General features: G+C 28.2%; 1 protein-coding gene across 2 annotated transcripts in view; it reads left to right on the top strand.

Moving 5' to 3' along the window:
* LOC135924928 (probable phospholipid-transporting ATPase IIA) overlaps window positions 1-19816 on the top strand; it is a 41416-nt gene that overhangs the window by 12180 nt on the left and 9420 nt on the right. For both annotated transcript variants that reach the window (XM_065460065.1, XM_065460066.1), the window contains 14 exons: window positions 6883-7194; window positions 7700-7939; window positions 8629-8860; window positions 9878-10236; window positions 10446-10659; window positions 11429-11745; window positions 11815-12187; window positions 12664-12829; window positions 13252-13342; window positions 14098-14241; window positions 16283-16363; window positions 18132-18357; window positions 18436-18549; window positions 18869-19031. In XM_065460065.1, the coding sequence (XP_065316137.1) occupies window positions 6883-7194; window positions 7700-7939; window positions 8629-8860; window positions 9878-10236; window positions 10446-10659; window positions 11429-11745; window positions 11815-12187; window positions 12664-12829; window positions 13252-13342; window positions 14098-14241; window positions 16283-16363; window positions 18132-18357; window positions 18436-18549; window positions 18869-19031 (3032 nt within the window). The remainder of the gene's footprint in view (window positions 1-6882; window positions 7195-7699; window positions 7940-8628; window positions 8861-9877; window positions 10237-10445; window positions 10660-11428; window positions 11746-11814; window positions 12188-12663; window positions 12830-13251; window positions 13343-14097; window positions 14242-16282; window positions 16364-18131; window positions 18358-18435; window positions 18550-18868; window positions 19032-19816) is intronic.

The following is a 19816-nucleotide window of genomic DNA, read 5'->3' as shown; positions in this document are numbered from 1 at the left end:
TGAAGGAGATATCGCTTTTAGACAATTAGTCAGTTTACTAAATAGTGAAACTTAAAAATGGTTTATAAATATAAGAAACAACAATTAAGTCTTATTTCGAAATTTTGAAAATAAAGACATGAATGTTTATATCAAAAGAATATGAAAGATAGAATGATGCTGAAGTATATGATCGTGAAGAGGATGATGAAATATCGAATATATGAAAAAATATATAAATATTTTGAGAATCTAGAAAGAAGATATCTTTAATGCTATTGGAAATTAAAGATATTTATAAATATTTATAAAAGATTATTGAGAATAAATATAATATCGGTCTTAAACAAAGAAATTACTAAAGTTATAGAGGTTTTTGAGAAAAAGAGATATAAAATATAGATATGTATATAATGTAATAAACATTTTTTTTAAAGAAAATGCAGGAGGACTTTTTAAAGTGCGAGAAAAGAGTTTTGTTAAAAGGAAAGGTTGGAAATAAATATTTTAAGTATTATTTGATTTAAAAAAGTCCTAAAGTAATATGTGATGTTTAAAAAAATTTAAATATGGATATTTTAGGATATGCGAGAATATTCGCCAAAAATAATATGAGAAAAATAGTTATTAAAAAATTACAAAGAAATTTTTATATGCTTTTAACATTGACAAAAAACGAGTGAAGACAAAAGTAACAAAATATTGGAGAATATATATAGTAGCTGAATACAATATACAAGATATTGGTCAACTCCCTAAGCAAATATAATTATATGGTACTACATTCTTATTTTTTGATTTTATAGCATCATTAGGAAGAATAAAAGTTTCTCTATCGCTTTCTATTAAAAAATAGATTATTTTTGGCAACATTAACTGTCAATATTTGGAAAACGGTAATGGTACAAATTGACCCCGTTTTAAAATTTGAAAAATGCCAAAATTGCAATATTGGGGGACTAACTTCACGTTATAATATAGACTACCGGCCATAAATGATTGCCCACCCTGCATTTTCTTAACATTTTTCTTAAAATAAAACAAATAACACACAATATGAGGTTTATCGAATTTATTTATAAGTTTACATATTATTGCATAAAATTACAAAAAATAAAAGACATTGCAATTATTTAAGATCAAATTTTGGTCTCATCAATATGACCACCTTTATTCTTAATAATTGCTGCAAAATTTTTTGGTAATCTTTCGATGAGATTTTTTAAATATTCGGAAGTTATATTGTTCCATTCTCTCTGCAATACTTCCCAAAGGTGCGAATGAGAGGTTAGTGGGCTTTTTCGCACTTGTCGATCAAGGTGATCCCATAAAAGTTCGATTGGATTGAGATCTGGAGACTGGGATGGCCAAGTCATCAACTCGAGAATACCGTGTTGTTGTAGATTTTGTAAATAATCTTTTCATAGCCATGGCTGTATGCTTTGGGTCATTATCTTGTGAAATAAAAAGTTATTCCCGATCAAACACTTTCCTGATGAAATCACATGGTCCTTAAGGATTTGCCGGTATCCCTCCTTGTTGAGAATTTTAATTTTGACAATGCCAGCGTTTCCCCCAGCACCAAAGCACCCCCACACCATAACACACCCTCCCCCGAGTTTGACTGTAGGAATTATGCAGTGATCGCTCATTCGCTCTCCAGCTGAGCGGCGGATATATTGCCTTCTTTTAGAACCGAAGATTTTGAATTTTGACTCATCACTCCATAAGACGCGGTACCAGTTGGGAGATGTCCAAAATCGTGCCCAGTCTAATCGTTTGAGTAGTGTTGTATTCTGACCGACCGGTCCCACCGTCAGAGTGGGGAAAACACAGTCCGTGATCGGGGGTCCTGGATGGTCGATAATGGGACCCAAGGGGCCGGGTTTGGGTATCGATTTTGTCATGGAATCAAGCGGACAACGTAGTGTAAATATGGTAAAACAAATTTATTTTAATAGTTACAAAAAAAGAAATTAATAAATCTTTCATAAAAAAAATCACAATCCGGAATTTCATTTTTCGTGGTCTTTATATAGATAAATTAAATATAAAAAAAAAGAATGTTCATAATCCAGGCCCATCTCGAAAACTGGCTAGAACCAGTTTTGAGGATGAAATCAAAACAAGCTTGGTATACGTGAACAAAAAAAAAGAAGATATACATGATAATGAGAAAAACACATCACTTCTAATTGAACAAAGAAAACAAAAATATAAATGGTAATATAAAAACATATCACTAGAACAAAGACATAAATACTATCATAAACTAGTTAAAACACAATTTTTTTTGCTCAAGAGTTGCTTTTTGACCGCTACCCTACCATAAAATTTAAAGCTCCTAAGGCGCCTTTTCACAGTTGTGATACTTATCGGGTTTTCCCGAGTTAGATTAATCTCCGCAGCTATCTCTGTGGCGATAAGGCATCGATTGCGTTTACTGATCCTTGCTGTATACCTATCATCGTTTAAAGTCGTTTTGTGGGGTCTTCCAGACCTCTTTGGATTCGATATTGTATTATTGTTGCGTAATCTTTTAAGTATACAATCGATTGTTCGTCGAGCTAGGGTTTATTCTCTGGCAATTTGGCGATTACCTTTACCACTTATGTGTAAATTAATTATTTTGTATTTAGTTGGAATAGAAATTTCTTTTCTTTTAATCATTTTGGTCGAATGTTCGTTAAAATATTTATAAAGACTGAAAGTTTCTTTAAACTAAAACAAAAAAAAATCTAGGAATTTTTTTTAAAATAATTAAAAAATAGCTATTAATAAGCAGATTAGAATGTGATTAATAACTTTCTTCCAAAAAACAATGGGCAACTTAAAATTGTTGCTGAAAAAAACTAATGAACCCTATTTTACCAAATTGGTCATTTTTGACATGTTATTTTCAAAGGCTAAAATTTCATAGAAAGATTTATAGAAATTCCGAGTTTTTTATTTCTAAACATGTCTAGACATCTTAAATTAAATAATCAATTCGCTTTTACCCAAATAAGTTAAAAAGTTTTAAGTTATTAATATGTAAAAATATAGGGTGGTCAGTCATTTATGGTCTGTAGTGTAAGTTTAAAATTTGATTTCCGAAATAAATAATGGAGATAAAAATTTATTTGAAGCATCATTAAAAAGAGAAAAAGTTCTCTATCGTTGTACGTTAAGAAATTTAAAAAAAAAATTATGAACGCCTAACAATAGCGCTCCATATTTAAAAACCAAAACATTAACGGTCAATATCTGGAAAACGGTAATAGTACAAATCAAAAAACGATACATTTTGGTACAAATCATTCTCTATCGACCTATACCATTTTTATTTAAAATTTAAAAGTTGGGGACTGACGTGAAGTTGCACCCCATTTTTATCTTTGAATTTCTTAAAAACGGTGATGATGCAAATTAAACTGAAAACGGTACAAATCAGTCCAACTGAACCATTGAAAATCCAAAAGTGGGGGCCAACTTCACGGACCTGATTTATATAATATATGAATTAAATTTTTATTAAATCAACGTTTAATTTATTTTAAATCATATTTTCAAAATAAATAGTTAAAAAACTGGTTATGAAGCATTCTTTACGAATTATTATGCTGCATTTATAGTAAATACGTTATTTTAGTTGCGTTCACCTGATTCAGTTTAACTGTAGAGGTGTCGAACTTCAATACTTAGTAAGTCATTATTAATATTTATTTTACCGTAATTATCTTAAATACTTATTATTTATTTCATTGGTTATTATTAATATACTTTTAATGATTAATTTATATAAATTGATTTTATTACTATATACGCCTAAAGTATGATATTTAATCTAAATTTTTTTTCAAAAATATATGTATAAACTATTATAAAAAAATAAATAATTGATATCTGATTTTTATAAAAAGATAAATAAATTCCTATATTCTATTCCTGAAGCGCCTAACAATAGCGCTCCATATTTAAAAATATATATCTATTTATTGACTTTTTTTGTAATTCAATATTAATTAGATCCGAATAGCACAATAAAAACATATCACTATTTTTGAGAAGACACATGTTACTAAAAAAGCTGTTAATACTTCTCTCTTTTTAAATTAGACTGTGTCAAAATAACCAAAATTTTTATTTGAAAATTTCAACACTATCGAAAAACGCGAAATTAGCCTCACCTTTTTTAATAGAAAAAAATAAAAATAATTGTGATCAAAACATATTTTAAGACAATTTCAAAAATTCTATCATTAGGTTCCCTTAAAGTTTTTAAAACTTTTATTTACAGGTTTCTGTACACAATTTTAAGAACTAAACTGTATTAAATAGGGCAATTCTAGATTTCAAAAAAAATTGACATGCAAAATGTTTGGAATATATATTAATTATTTTTTCCAGAAGGCAGCACTCAACTCATAGCGTTAAATGACGCAACGCTTTAACAAAACACTTTTACTATAAATGCGATCTTAGCTGCCATCGATCGCATTTTCAACACTATTTCAATAAAAATTAAAATAAACAGTTTGAAAAAAAAATCTTCACAAAATTTTTGAGTAAAAATTTTTTTTATTAAGATTTAATTTCAAATTCTGAAAATGAATAAAAATGCTTTTACCAACCGGATTTCCAAAAATAAACAGGAGTTATTTTTGGCACGTGACTGAGTATAATTTTTTTAAAAAAATTAAGAAATATAATTCATGTAAATTAAGTCTAAATTTTAAAAATACTCTTGAGAGTTAACCCTCTATTGCGCGACATATCAATAAATGATATAATTTTTTTAAAAAACTTATTTTTGTCTTTAAAGGGCCCTTAATAAACTAAAAATAATTTTAAAAAAAATTTTTTTAAATCTAAAAAAAATTAAAGTATCATATTTTTTTAATTTCAAACCTATTACAAAATAAAGACATAATTTTATTATTTGATAAATAATGTAATAAAACAAATTTATATTAAACGAAATAAATTAAAACAATCGTTTTTTGTAGTAAATAATGATACATATTTGATACCAATCACTTCGTAACTAATTTATACCCAGGGTTTTTGCATCGCGCCTTTTTGCTATATTTTGTCCAACGTGCTATTAAATCCTGTCTTATTTCTTTCTACGTAATAAGACTTGTCGGCCCCTTGCTAGATTTTTCTTTATATTTAGTGTCAATTGAAATTCATTTTTTACGCTAGCGTTCATATTTTTGTTATATTTACAGAATATCTGTTATTGAAATTTTAAATGTTAATAATGGCATCTGTCTATTACCGGTAACTTTAAAACTAGAAAATCTCGCCTATACATTAACCAAGATATATGAGCATAATATCAAGTATATGGAATTCTATACGGTGATACCATTTATGTGATCTTATATGAATTCGATATAAAGCAATCAATGAATCCATTAAATCTACACCTCCCATATTTATATTGTAAACTTTTATAGCTGCTTGGACACGGAATTTTAATTTTCCGTCGTTCCTTTCTATAAAACCGTTCACAATCTCCAATAAGGTAACTACCTATATACGTACTTTGAATAATTACAGACCTATTATCATGCCATTTAGTAGCATATAATTCTACACCATTTACTGTTTCCTTCTTCTCGATAAAAGATCCACGCTCCATCTTTTAGAATTCTTTTTCAGTTGGAAACAGGCAATTATAAATTCTATTAGCTCTCGCTATAGCAATACTCCCTTTTGGGCGAGTAATACTTGAAGTTCTATACTATCGAATCAATTATCAAAACACAATTTAAAATTGGAATGGAGTGGTACCAATAGTTGAAATACCCCATTTCCGCTAGAATCAACAGCTGCTGATCTTGAATCGAGAATTTCCTCATCTGATGAGCCACTAAGGTTAGAATCAAAACTATCCTCTGGAATACAGTATATTTTGACTATAGATAACAAATAAAGAGCATTTAATATTATAAAATAAATAATCAAAAAAGCTCAAATTCATATTGCATTTGTGCGCATTATGTATCTGGGTACACGTACCTTAAAACTTAAATTTTAACACTATTAATGAATATAACAATATATTTAAATATAAAACATTTCTTTTACCTTTATTTAATAGGATTCTAAACTTCCTGTTCCTTAAAAATTTTTACAAGAGGAATGAATGATATGATTTATAAAATGGAAAAAATGTAACTATTCGAAAGTTGTAAACTACGTATTTTAGAATTTTTATATTGATAGCTGTCTTTAATTTTTGACAAAATTAACTATATAAATATATAAATATGTGTATCTATTATATATCATGTGTATTAAATTGAAAAAAATTTATTGAAATTTATATCTTTTTTTATGGTATGTATATTCAAAGTGTGAATGGAAAATTTTAACCAGTATCGACTTAGGAAATATAATAGTGATCAAATAGGCATAATTTTTTTTTTAAATATCTTCATCCTCAAGATGGAGAATATTACATAGGCACAATCCTCCAATTTATTTTGTTTTATTGTAGAGAAAAAAATACTACAAGAGTTTTGATTAACCAACTTTCTATATGTAGGACTAGGATCTGTTTACCCATCATTGGTTTGTTCAAGATCCCTTAATATGTTGAAAGCGTATTAAATGCAATATTAATATATAATGGTTATTACATCTTCAATAATGTAAGTCTGACGAATGGGTTTTATTGTGCTAAAAAATTTATAAAATATGAAAGAGTGCTCATTTTTAAAAATTTTAAATTGAAGTTTTAGAAACCGAAAAAATGAATATTTTTCTGAAACTGACCCGAATCCCCCCTCGGGCCTAGAACTGGGCCGAATCCTTCTATATATGGCTTTAATTCGCTATTTATTATAGAAGATATATTATATTTATTATATATCAGATCTAAAAATTTTAATCCATAAACTGGTATAATAGAACCAAAGAATTCCGGCCGACATGATTTTGCTTAAAACTACGGAACCTAATGGTTCTTGTTTCATCAGAACGGATCAACTGGACGGTGAAACTGACTGGAAATCCAGAAAAGCTATTCCTTATTGCCAAAACCTGATTAACCTAAATATTTTACCTTCTTCGACTATTAGTCTTAGTAGTAAAGTTGATATGATTGATAGTAATATTAGTAATGCTGGAGATTCAATGGCTAAAGATGGAACATTGGTTATGAATGTTCATATAGAACCACCTAGGAAGGATATACATAACTTTTTTGGCACCTTTACTGCTGTTAGTATTTCTTATTTATTTTTTTAAATGGTATGTCGAAATTTTATTAGAAGTATTATTTTATTTAGATTATTCTTCGATTAAATTTGCTATTGAGATTTAAATATAGGTAATTTCCCTTACAATCACCTGATTTTTTTAAATTCCTATTCTATATCTTGATATATAATTTTAATAAATATCTATCCCTCACTCAATAAGAAGATTTTCTAGTTATGACTATTTTGAACTCCTATCAAAGTTATTAGTTCTTATGTCGATCAAATAAGTTTAAAGAATAATTTAATAATTTGTAGAAACCTGCAGAGGTCAAAATATTAGGCCCACCAGTTCAGATTTAGAAAAGAATTTTTTGCCCAGTCGGGATTTTTATTTTTAATCATTTTACCCTTTAAGATTTTTTCTTTCTAATTAACGTCAAATTATCTCCCGAATCTCTTGTGATCGCACATCTTTGTACCATTATTATTTTATATTGTATACTACTATAATAATTTCTTAATAGCAATTATACACCAAGCCAGAAGACTTCCATAACATCACATCATCTTCGTCTAAACTCTCGAAAAAGATTTCAGTCTCCAACCCTATATTACCGAAACTCGTTTGTAAAGAGAATCTAAACATTGACTTCACTATGTGGTCGAGTTGCGTGCTAGCATCAGAAGGTTCCGCGCTTGGCCTCGTAATTTATACAGGAAAGGAATCTAGAAATTGTATGAATTCTTCCCAGCCTAGGAGCAAGGTTATATATTTTTTTTTATAGAAATTTAACATTTTCTTGTAAAAATTGAAAATTTACAACAAGATGCTCTCCAAATGAATAATTTTTGTTTTAGGTAAAGTTATTTCCAAAGTTTGGTACGGAACAGATATGAACCAAAGCCGGGACCTCCCTTTAAGTCGGAGTTCTAGTTTTGGATATTTCTATAGAAAAATTGGATAAAAAATTGGACATTTTTATTTTACTGGTTTATATATAACATATTATTAATCTTCATAAACAATTATCCTCCTTAGCGTGGCCACAAATTGAAAGGCCTTTTGACATATTATAGGAAGATCGATATAATTATATTTAGATTTTATTATGGTCATATATGATTTGAAATTAAAAGGTTAAAATAAATAAAACATTCAAAATGGTTCGATTAGAAGTCATAATTTATTTACATTATTATTTTAATGTAATTAATTGCGTTCATCAACTCTTGATTAGCTCTACATTTTCTAACCCAATCCTATCTAGAAATTAGTTGATAAAATATTAAAAAATTTTCTTAAAAATAGTGAAAATCAAGGGACATGGCGAACTGAATACTGGATCTGATCAATTTTCAATATTTTATTATTAAAAGTTCAAAAATTATAACTTTTTGAAATTAATTATCAGAAAAATAGTAATGCAACTATAATTACATTCATCCATTTTAGGTCGGCTTAACCGATTTAGAAATCAACGGGTTCACTAAAATCTTATTCGTGTCGGTGTTGACCCTCTCCATACTCTTGATGGTTTTGAAAGGTTTTTCGGGTCCATGGTACCGGTACTTCGTTAGATTCATCCTTCTTTTCAGTTACATTATTCCAATAAGTCTCAGGGTCAATATGGACTTAGCTAAAATGGCCTATGCTTATATGATCACCAAGGACAAAGAGATGCCCGGTTAGTTGCTGATTTTTTTTACATGTAATACATTAGTCTTAGTTAATCATTATTTCCTAAAATATTTTTGAGTTTTTATAGCATTATTTGGTTTATATAAGTAAATAAACGGCTTTACCACTAGTTTGTTTTTTATTTGTATTGGGATTAGGGTTATACTAATTTTAATATATTGTAATTGATCACTATTGTTTATGTTGCAAATAACTTTTTATTTCTTTATATGGTCTACCAAACTGATTGAAATAATATAACAATTAGATACTAAACATTAATAAAATTTTTAGAATAAATGCTTTGAGTCGTTTTGTGTTCGTAAGGTTGTTCAAAGTTTTGTTGCTATTGATTTTTTTCCTTTATATTGGTTAAGGCACTAAATATTGGCACAGACATTAGAACTAATGCTTGCAATTGTTCAGCCAATTTTAACGGAAATGATGTAAAGATATGACATGCTTTAAAAAAATAAAAATAACCACTAGGAAATCAGAAATACATAATCGAAATTTTTAATAAGCCGTTACCAAATTATTTTTGTTACCCCCCCCCCCCCATTCGCCACCTAGTTTCACCTAATATTTTTTATTATGGTGCCAACAAGATATTTTTAGTATATATGGAAGAGCCTCTCCACCCTACACGTTTTAACCATATTTGACATAAGGTTCTTCAAAATATCAATAATAAAGTAAAAACAATGAATTATTGAAAACTCTTTTATTGCCTTATTATACTATATGTTATAACATACTATAATCATTCTACATTTGCGATATAATTCTAATATAAAAATAAGATCTATATCAAAACCTTTTTGACTCCACTAGCAACTAAATCCCATATAAAAATTAGTGTCTGTGACCGCCAAATTCGGACAGGATGTGTCCGTGTATAGCGAAATCTTCTATAAATGGCAAATTATTTCAACTCGCGACTATACTACATCCCGACATATACATTAATTCATCATCTTCTATCCCTTTTTCCTTTTACTTTTCTTTAAAAAATGATTTCCAGGAAATGTGGTTAGAAATACAACAATTCCCGAAGAATTGGGCAGAATAAAATACTTGTTTACCGACAAAACCGGAACCTTAACCAAAAACGAGATGGTCTTTAAAAGACTCTACCTGGGCCAAACCAATAGATCATTTTGGCCTGATACAGAGGGTGAAATCTCCAGACAACTCAAACTAGCTGAAGCCGCGTACTTGTTTCACCTCAGCAATGTTAATAATATGACTAAGAGAGTTTCTACTAATGTTACACAACAATCCGTTTTGCAAACCCAAAATTCACAAGATAGTTCAAAAAGTTTAGATTCCAGAGCAATTGAAAAAAACACTGGTGGTCATCATTTGCTGTCGGAAATTGAGGTTATTATTATATTAATTTAAGGAAACAAATTATTATGTTTAAAAAATATGGATTATTTTTTGATAATCGAATCATTCTTATAAGTGATAAGATTTTAATATTTGACAAGAAAATCCTTCTCCTTTCCATAAAGAAAGGGAAGAAGGAAAAAGAAAGTAAATATTTTAGACTTATTTATATATTTCTATATCATTCTTAACTTTTTAAGGCTATATCTCCCTATGACGATTTATACGAAACCATTAAAGCACTTTGCATATGCAATAATGTAACGCCAGTTTTTTCTCAACTTTCTTCATCGCGTAATCTAGACGTGAGCAATACCATTGATATCGGCATACATTCTTCACCGCGTTCCATTAGGTCTAAAAAATCCTTATTTGGTTGGTTCCATCTTTTGTTCGGGTTCAAATCTAAAAGAGGTTAAATTTTTATTGCTATTAAAATTCCATTGAAATTTTTTTTTGAGTAATCATATCATAAAATCTCTACTATAGTATTTAATAGTACCCAATATGTATGATTTAATTAACTAAGAAATCAAATATTTAATCTTTTTAATAAGTAATTTAAAACATAACAATTTAAAATATCTCTAAACATGCTTATGTAGAATTGATACAGCAACTCCAATAATCTAAAGACACGAAATATAAATCAATAAATAAAGAAGAAAAAAATATTTAAATTTAAATTATGTAGCCTGGAAAATTAGTTATATATATATATTAAGTACAGCATACCCTTTTTCAGTGGGCCTTTAACTTTATAAAAGTGGGAAGTGCTATAACCGGCAAACATTTCCTATATTCTAAAATTTCTGGGATCCCAAAACCTAGTTGTTAAATGCTAAAAACGTTATAATTTATAAATTCATTCATGTGTTATTTAACTGAATTTTTTAGGATATCAAAATTATTGTCGTCACTCTCTCGGTTCAGTCTATATAAACCGAAATAAGATATTTTGCTCACCTCTTTTATTTAGATATTTTTTTTTACCGGATCTATTTATTTTAGTAACCTTGGTGAATGGGTTAATTTTATACCTCACTCATTTTTACATAATTTGGTTTATTCAATAACTTTAAAAATTATTTCAAACTTGAAAGTGCTCAGTAAATTGTATTTTAATTAATGGTGTTTTATAGTAAAACAAAAACATTCTTCTATTCTTTTTGAATTGCTAAAGCCCAAACCGATAAAACCATTACTACGCCCTCAGTCAACCATAGAATGTCTACAAAACAAACCGGTCCTATGACATATCAAGATGCTGTAATTAACAACAATAATAACAATCGGGACAGTCTGACCGAATCTGTCTTATCAAATTCGACGTGTGATTCGACATCCCAACTCATATCGGAGAATCGATTGAATAATTCGGTTATCTTTAGGAGTACCGATGGAGGAACAGGCGGAGGAAATATAAATAATAGCTTCAGCATCAACAGTATCAGTAGTGAAGATGGGCTTATAACTTACCAGGCCTCTAGTCCCGACGAGGTTCATATAAAGTTCGTTTTTTTATAATTTTCAACTCAATTTTTGTTTTTTTATAATAATTACTATCAGGTTGCCCTAGTGACATGGGCTCGCAAGGTAGGCATCAGACTAATACACAGAGACACCAATAGCCTCAAAATTATGACTCCCCTAGGTAGAGTGGAATCCTTCAAAATTTTAAAACTCATCCCTTTCACTTCAGAACGTAAGATGATGGGGTTAGTGGTCAAACAAGAAAATACCAATGTTATAACCTATTACTTCAAAGGAGCCGATAGCGTTATATCCGGGCTGGCGGCGGCGTCGCTAGATTCAAACATAAAAAATACGTTTAACAGGAACCAAAATACATTGTCAGGATTCGGCTGTGATAAGATAGCTTGGAATCCTGAAGAACATAGGCGGAAGCGGAGCGATGGAGTCGATAATTATAATGGGAATGGTATGCATATTTTTTATATTGATTGCTTTATTTCAACGATTTCGCTAGTTCTTGTCAATTCGGTGGTTGGTTGCTGAAAAGTTAATTCAATTTTATTTTATTTAGGTATAAATTTAAGATAGAAATAAATTATAACATAAAACCATTTTTCACATTAAAATTTTATAAACTTGATCAGCTGTTAGGTCGTATCCTGCTTATACTATAAATTTCGGCTTATTCATAATACTCCATGATCTCTTTCCAACGATACCACTTTTTTGAATTTTTATAAGGTTAAATGATGATGAAAACTTTTAAAATTTTCTTAATTATATTTACCGTCCTTCATTTTCGAAGTCAATCTTTGATTGATTTAGTATTGATCTCTGATTTCTTTTATTTTCAAATCTTTTGCAAAAAACTATTTTACTCCAAAATCTATATTGAAAAACAACTTATATATATTTCATAAATAATGCCTTATCATTTAAAAGCTTTTGATTGGATTGATGAAGAAAGTGGTAACTTGGCTCGGGAAGGACTGAGAACTCTTGTAATAGGGCGAGTGCCGTTAAATACAGAGGAATACAACCAGTTATCAGCTGATTTAGAGAGCAGACGCCATGATAATGATGTAATCTTTAACGTACCCGGCGGAAGGTACACTCATTGAAATAATGTGTTTTGAAAGATTATTGATTGGTAAATTTAAATCCATGTTTAAGATAAAATGAAAAAATTATTTAGTTGGCCGATCACGTGATGAGACAATATATTCTCATCTTGATTACACATTGGGTGATAAGCCCTCCTAATCTTCTTCACATTCTTAAGGAATTGGATATTGCATCTATCCTTATGTTAATTTGAAGACACGGCTTGCATTTTAGAAGAATCTTCATGATGTATAGGTTATTTAAGAATCAGGATAACTTTTAAGAGAATTACGTTATTAAATTTAAATATAAAATGGTTAGAGTTATATACTCTAAGAATATAGTCTAATTATTCAGATTACAGTATAAATTTCGTTTATATATATTTATAAAACTACTAAAAAAATTTTTATCTTTATTAAAAAGGCTTGAAGTATTAGGCATTACCGGAGTGGAAGATAAGCTGCAAGATGGTGTTCCTCATGCTTTAGAAATGTTAAGAAACGCTGGAATTAAAGTATATTAGCCATAATAATAAAAGACAACATAAATAAGATAATGTTTGTTAGTTATTTTTCAATCTTACATTTTGAATGTGTTAAATAAATCAATCAACAAACTTTATGGTTGGTTGACTAGCTTTAAAAAAGGCAAAAAATTTATCACCCTATAAACGATAATTTTATATAAAAATAAGAATACCGATACGTGAAAGAAAGAAATCTTCAATAAATGGCAAAAGAAAATATATAAATAGCGAAAAAAAAATAGATATTTTTTATTGTTGCATAATTTTCACCTTTTTTAAATGTTTAGCAAACTCTTATTTAGAATCCTCATTCAATTTGCAAGTTATTGCTGTGATGTGAGTGAATATTCATATATTTTTATTTAAATTCTGTTTTGAAAAAATATTTTAATTTTTCAAAAAAATAAATAAATTATGCAACAGTAAAAAATTATATCAATTTTCTCTTAGCTTGTTTACATATTTTTTTTTAAATACTTTGATTTTATTTACATAGTCTATTTTTTTTTTAAATTGTGGGGGAATTTATATCTTTTTAATTTGATAATAAGGTTTTTTTTTAAATTTTGTTTGTACGATATTTAGGAAACTTTTATTTTGTTACATTTTTAATTTATTGAGTAAAAATTATATTTTTCCTTAATTGTTTTTTTTTTCAAATGAAAATATATAAGGTTATTGTCAAAAATAATATTAATACCCAAACTAGTTGCCATTTATAATATATTTAAATCCCAAAACAGATATGGATGCTCACAGGTGACAAATTAGAAACGGCTGTTTGCATAGCCAAGAGTTCCCATTTGGTTCATAGGAACCAATCACTTTTCATTTTCCAGGACATTCATCAAAATAGTTCCGAATCCATTATCGATATCAAAGAGAGGGTAATTTTTGATAAATGAGCCTTCGATATCAAAACATCTTGATTTGCAAAAATTTTGCTTCCTTTAAAATTGGCCATTAATTTATCATGATTTTTACATAACATTTATTCTATATTTTGTATAAGTCAATTTACTGATGATCTTATATTTTAAAAATAATATATTAGTTTGCCTTTCATAGCGGCATCTCTAGTTGGGGGGGGGGGGGGAATGGGTTTAAATATTTAAATCTATTTTGAATGCTTCTAAAATATTTCCTATTTAAGCAAAACATTATTTTGAGCAACAAGTTATGACTAAATTAAAAATTATTATTTTAAATGCACACAATGGCGTAATGAAATTGGGGGATTCTCCCCATAACAAATTTTCCAGTTTTGGTAATTAGATAATTTTTACGCTAATAAATATTTTCGTGAAAACTCCCTCCCCACCCACCCCCCACTCTCTTTCCTAAATATAGATACAATATGTCATTATAAATCATTTTTCCAAAACAAATAGATAGTTAACTTTTTGAAATTTTTTTTTAATAAGTGAAAACTCCAAAATTATCTTTTAAATGTAATCCGGCCACAAGTTTTCAAAGAAGGGCCCTAAAACCAGCCAAAAAAATCATCGTAAAAAGTTACACCCCCCCCCTTCCGTTTACTTAAATCCTGGATATCTCACGCTTATGTTTCATGCCCATTCTATTTTTAAAAAATGGTAATGTGCACAATAGTGATGTTAAGGTAACTAGTTACATTTTGGCTAAAAAATAACTGTAACTAGTTATATTTTTAAAATTGTAACTAGTAACTGTAACTAGTTAAAATTTTTGAAATGTAACTACCAAAAGTAACTAGTTACTTTTATAGATATATTCAAATAATTAATTTTATTTTTAATATGTTGTGATAAATTAATTTTAAATTAAATTTATTTTTTAAATTAAATTTATTAATTTAAAATTTTGAAAATGTCTGATTGTTCCCAACAATAACACAAATACCTATGGCAGATGTGCAGGGATTAAAATATTGTCAACCTCTAAAGGATACTATATTAGCTAGTATTGAAAAAAGGTAACTAAAATCAAATAATTATTCATAAATTAATAACATCATGTTATATATAGGTTTAATAATCTTTATGATAATGACAACATTGCTGCAATTCTTCACCCTTTATTTAAAACTGACTGGCCTTGGATTAGGAAAGAAAGGAATAAAGCAAAAAAGGAGGAAATTTTAAATTTAATAAATATCTTAATACCTCAAAGTGAATCCCAGACGAATGAATCATGCTCATAACCAACATCACTTGATGTAGTTGGATTTTTTGACCTAAAGCGCCAAAATATTCTGGATAATGAACTTATAGAAAACTTTATCAAATCTAATAACACTTTTTCTTTATATAGCGATTTTCCAAAGTTAAAATTACTCTTTATTAAATATAATGTTGTTCTAACATCAAGTGCTCCCGTAGAGCGCTTATTCAGTCTAGGTAAGCTCATTTTTGGAGATAAACGAGCACGACTCCTAGATAATAACCTTGAAATTAATTTGTTGTTAAAAGCAAATAAACATCTATTAGATTCTAATTTTTATGAAAAATAAATGTTTTTTTTTCAATGCAAATATATATTTTTATATTCGATGTAAATATTCAATTTTGCGATATTTTTTTATATAAATAAATTGTATATTATTTTAAATAACTGATTATACTTTGTTTATCCTAATTTTTTTTATATTAAATAAATGCATTCAATAAATAAATAATGCGCATATGAATGATGTATAAAGTAAGTAACTAGTTACTTTTGAAAATAACGGTAACTAATAACTAGTTACTTTTGTAAAAATGTAACTAGTAACTGTAACTAGTTATGTTTTTGCCAATGTAACTAGTTATGTTTCAAAAGTAACTTTTAACATCACTAGTGCACAATTACTGTTATATTTTACTTTTTTAAAAAATAATCAAAAAATTTTAGCATGTTTACAAACATAAAAATGTCCATAAATTATGATTTAATCCTTCATATTTTAAGGTGCATAGGGAACTCAACACTTATCGAGCCATGAAAGAGTGCAATAATACGCCTATAGTCATGACTGGACCTGTTTTAGAAGTTAAAAAAAATTAGAATCTCACATACATTTTTATTTAAGACCTTAATAATATGATCTGAGGTCATCCAGTTATGGTCATCTTTAAGAGGAGTTGTCAATCTCGATGATTTTCTGAATTTTGGGAAATGGTGAATTCTGAAAATTTTTCAAAGAGAAATTTAAAATGTGAATTTTCCAACTAGCTAATTGATTGGTAGTGTTATTAAATGGCCCGATTTCGATTTATAAAAACAGCCCGATTAAAAGGCCAAAATAATATTATGTGAGCCTCGAGATTTGCCTGGAGGTCCAAACCTTTCTACCACTTATGAGCAAAATCTCCAGGCTTACATAATATTATTTTGGCTAAAATATTGATCTGGTAAAAATCAACTCCGATCGGTCCGATTCATTATTGATATGGTTGGCAAATATAAAAATCAGATAAATCTATTTTTTATAACTTATTTCCCACATCTATTCTTTCTAACTTATTAACTTATTACCTATCTACTTTAATTAATTTTTTTTAGAATAAATGTATACTTTTTTTTTACTTGATATATTTTTATTTTCTTTTTCCTTTCTTTTCCTTTGTCTTATTTTTTTTTCTTTCGACTAAAAATGCTAAAATTCTTTTTCCAAATTTTCTTTTAACAACAGGAATAATTATTTCCTCTTTTGAACGAAACCAAAAAATTTAATTTCTAAAAAAATGGAAGACGATAAAAAAATCTGAAAAAAATGACAACTTTTTTTATTTCCTTTTTTTTTCTATATATATACCTACTATGAAATAAATATAATAATTTTATTATAATATATTAAAAGAATGAATGCGCACAAAAAAATCAAAAAAAATATTAATCACAAATAAAAATTAAAAGAATGAATGCTCAAAAAAAAATCAAAAAATATTTATCACAAATAAAATGCTTATCATACTAAATGACTCCATGCTATACCTAAAACACGATACACATAACATATTCAATATTAAAAAATAATAAACAATTGTTTATATACAAAAAATCCAAATCCAAAAATTAAAAAAAATAAGATGAAATATAGCGTAAAATGAGAAGAACAAGAAAGGAAGACTAGCGAAGATCTGTGGAAAGCAAGAGAATGAGCAAAAAAATGAAAACAACGAAGCTTTATTAATAAAATATAAATAATTTTTAAAAATAGGCTCTGGAAAGAAATAACTTGTGACAAATTTATTAATAACATTATTTAAAAATTACATCAGATCTATTTCCCTGCAAAATTTATTAAATCATTGTTTAAATGGCAATATTGAATCGATAAAAATTATTTCATCGCAATAACATTAATATTTAAAATTTGCTCATTTATGATAATATTCTCAACACGTAATTTATAATTTAAAAAATTTTAATATTATATAATTTAATATTTACATAAAGGGGAATTTATATTTATAAACTGCATGCCCGAGGATAAAATCTAAGGGGCCCTTTAAAATCCCTTAATTTACCTAAGCTTTAAAAATAATGAACTAGGTTCGTTATTTTTAAAGTGAGATTCGTGAATAAGCACTAGAATGTAAATTAAGTAATATTATATGGAAAATATTTTAGTAAAATATAAAGAATTTAACGAATTACTGAGTTAGGTAAGCATAATCAATCTAATATTTATACTTTTATGTATACAAAATTTGGCGCTCCCTAAAATAATTTGATTTTGGCGGTCCGGAGCCGCTCCATCTTTATAACGGGCCTCAATACAGACATAATAATTTCCTATTTAAAAAAAAAATAGATCTGTACTAGGTATTTTGAACCTGAGTTCATGGAAGCGGCTTTAGAAGCCCATTGCGTCGTAATATGCCGCGCCTCGCCAACTCAAAAGTCTCGAATCGTTTTACGCTTGCCAGCTTATTTTGATTCTGCCTCTAGACTTGGCCGAGGCTCTTCAAAGACGCCCAAATTGGTTAAAGGATCTATCGGAAACGAAAAATGTAGGGCCTGTGCTGTTGGGGATGGAGGTATATTTTTTCCCTTATGATTTATAAATAAATTAATCATTCATATCATTTTCTGTCACGCCATGTTCCTATCCATAGGTAACGATGTTGGAATGATACAAACGGCTCACGTTGGGGTAGGGATTGCTGGGAAGGAAGGAAAGCAAGCTAGCCTTGCAGCTGATTTTTCGCTTGCGCAGTTCTCGCATTTAGGTTAAAACAAAACAAAAGTAGATCTAAGTTGAGAAATTAAGGGAAAAAATAAAGCAGAGTTGAGAGAAAAATAATAACAGGTAGGGGATTAGAAAAATTAAAACAAAGAAGCTTTGTGTCTGTAGCCATTACGAAATTATCATTATATTCTCAGAATATGTAAAGATTGATTTAAGAGCAGTATACCCAATCTTAGAAGAATACAAAAAATAACCTGTTATAGAAGGGGTAAGATAAATATAATGACTGCCTAACCTTTTAATAAATAACTCCGGCGCTTCATTTAACTTATATCTTTTAATATGTAACATAATTTTAGCCAGACTCATATTAGTTCATGGGCGATACAGTTACAAAAGAACAGCAGCTCTGAGCCAATTTATAATCCACAGAGGGCTTATTATATCTACAATGCAAGCAGTATTTTCGGCTATTTTTTTCTTTGCGTCCGTTGCTTTGTACCAAGGTTACCTAATGATTGGGTAATAACTCCTCTACCCTTATTCACTATTTAATTAATAAAAGCAATGTTCCGTATGTTTAGGAGAATGTTGTATAATTTTCCATTTATATATGCAACGAATGAACTTTAATCGAAGTTACTTTACAGTAGTATTAAATAACAATATAAAAAAATTTTCTATCGAGACTACCTCTTAAATCAGGATTATATAATTCATAAGGGTTTTCCTGCCAATGTCTGATTTTTGAACATCAATTAGTAATAAATTTATTTATTTTATGCCATAAATTTTTCAACACTCTTCTAAATTTCTTAGTTTTTGAAATTTAATATTATATCTTCATATTCATATGTAAAATGTGTTTATTCTTAACGAAATTATGGTTATCATTCATTTATCTTGTTTTGAAAATATTATCTAAGCTAATCCCAGTCTCTAACCATCTTAAATTTAACGGGTTATAGCCTATGCTAATTTCAATCTCGAATTTGTGATGATTTAAACCTAAAATTTTGATCCCTAATATGTTCATTCATATCATAGAAAAACCACAAGTTCTACACACTTTTTGATTCTATTAGGCAAGTCCAACATTTTTTCTTGCATGTTTCCTACCCATCCATATTAAACGAAAGGTGATCTTTCGTGATGTTATGAATTAATAATCTCTCATGAAAAGTGAGATAACTTTTATCGGGTTTAATATATGGGATCTGGATTTTATAATACCATTGCAATGTATAAACCCTTTTTTTCTTTTTTCGAATTTTTTAAACCTTCTTTTGTATGGTTCCATGTGAGAA

This window comes from Gordionus sp. m RMFG-2023, chromosome 2 (genome assembly GCF_954871325.1).
Source record: "Gordionus sp. m RMFG-2023 chromosome 2, tfGorSpeb1-WG-v2, whole genome shotgun sequence".
NCBI classification, from domain to species: domain Eukaryota; kingdom Metazoa; phylum Nematomorpha; class Gordioida; order Chordodea; family Parachordodidae; genus Gordionus; species Gordionus sp. m RMFG-2023.
The sequence above is the reverse complement of the archived record's forward strand: the minus strand, read 5'-3'. Positions and strand labels throughout refer to the sequence as shown.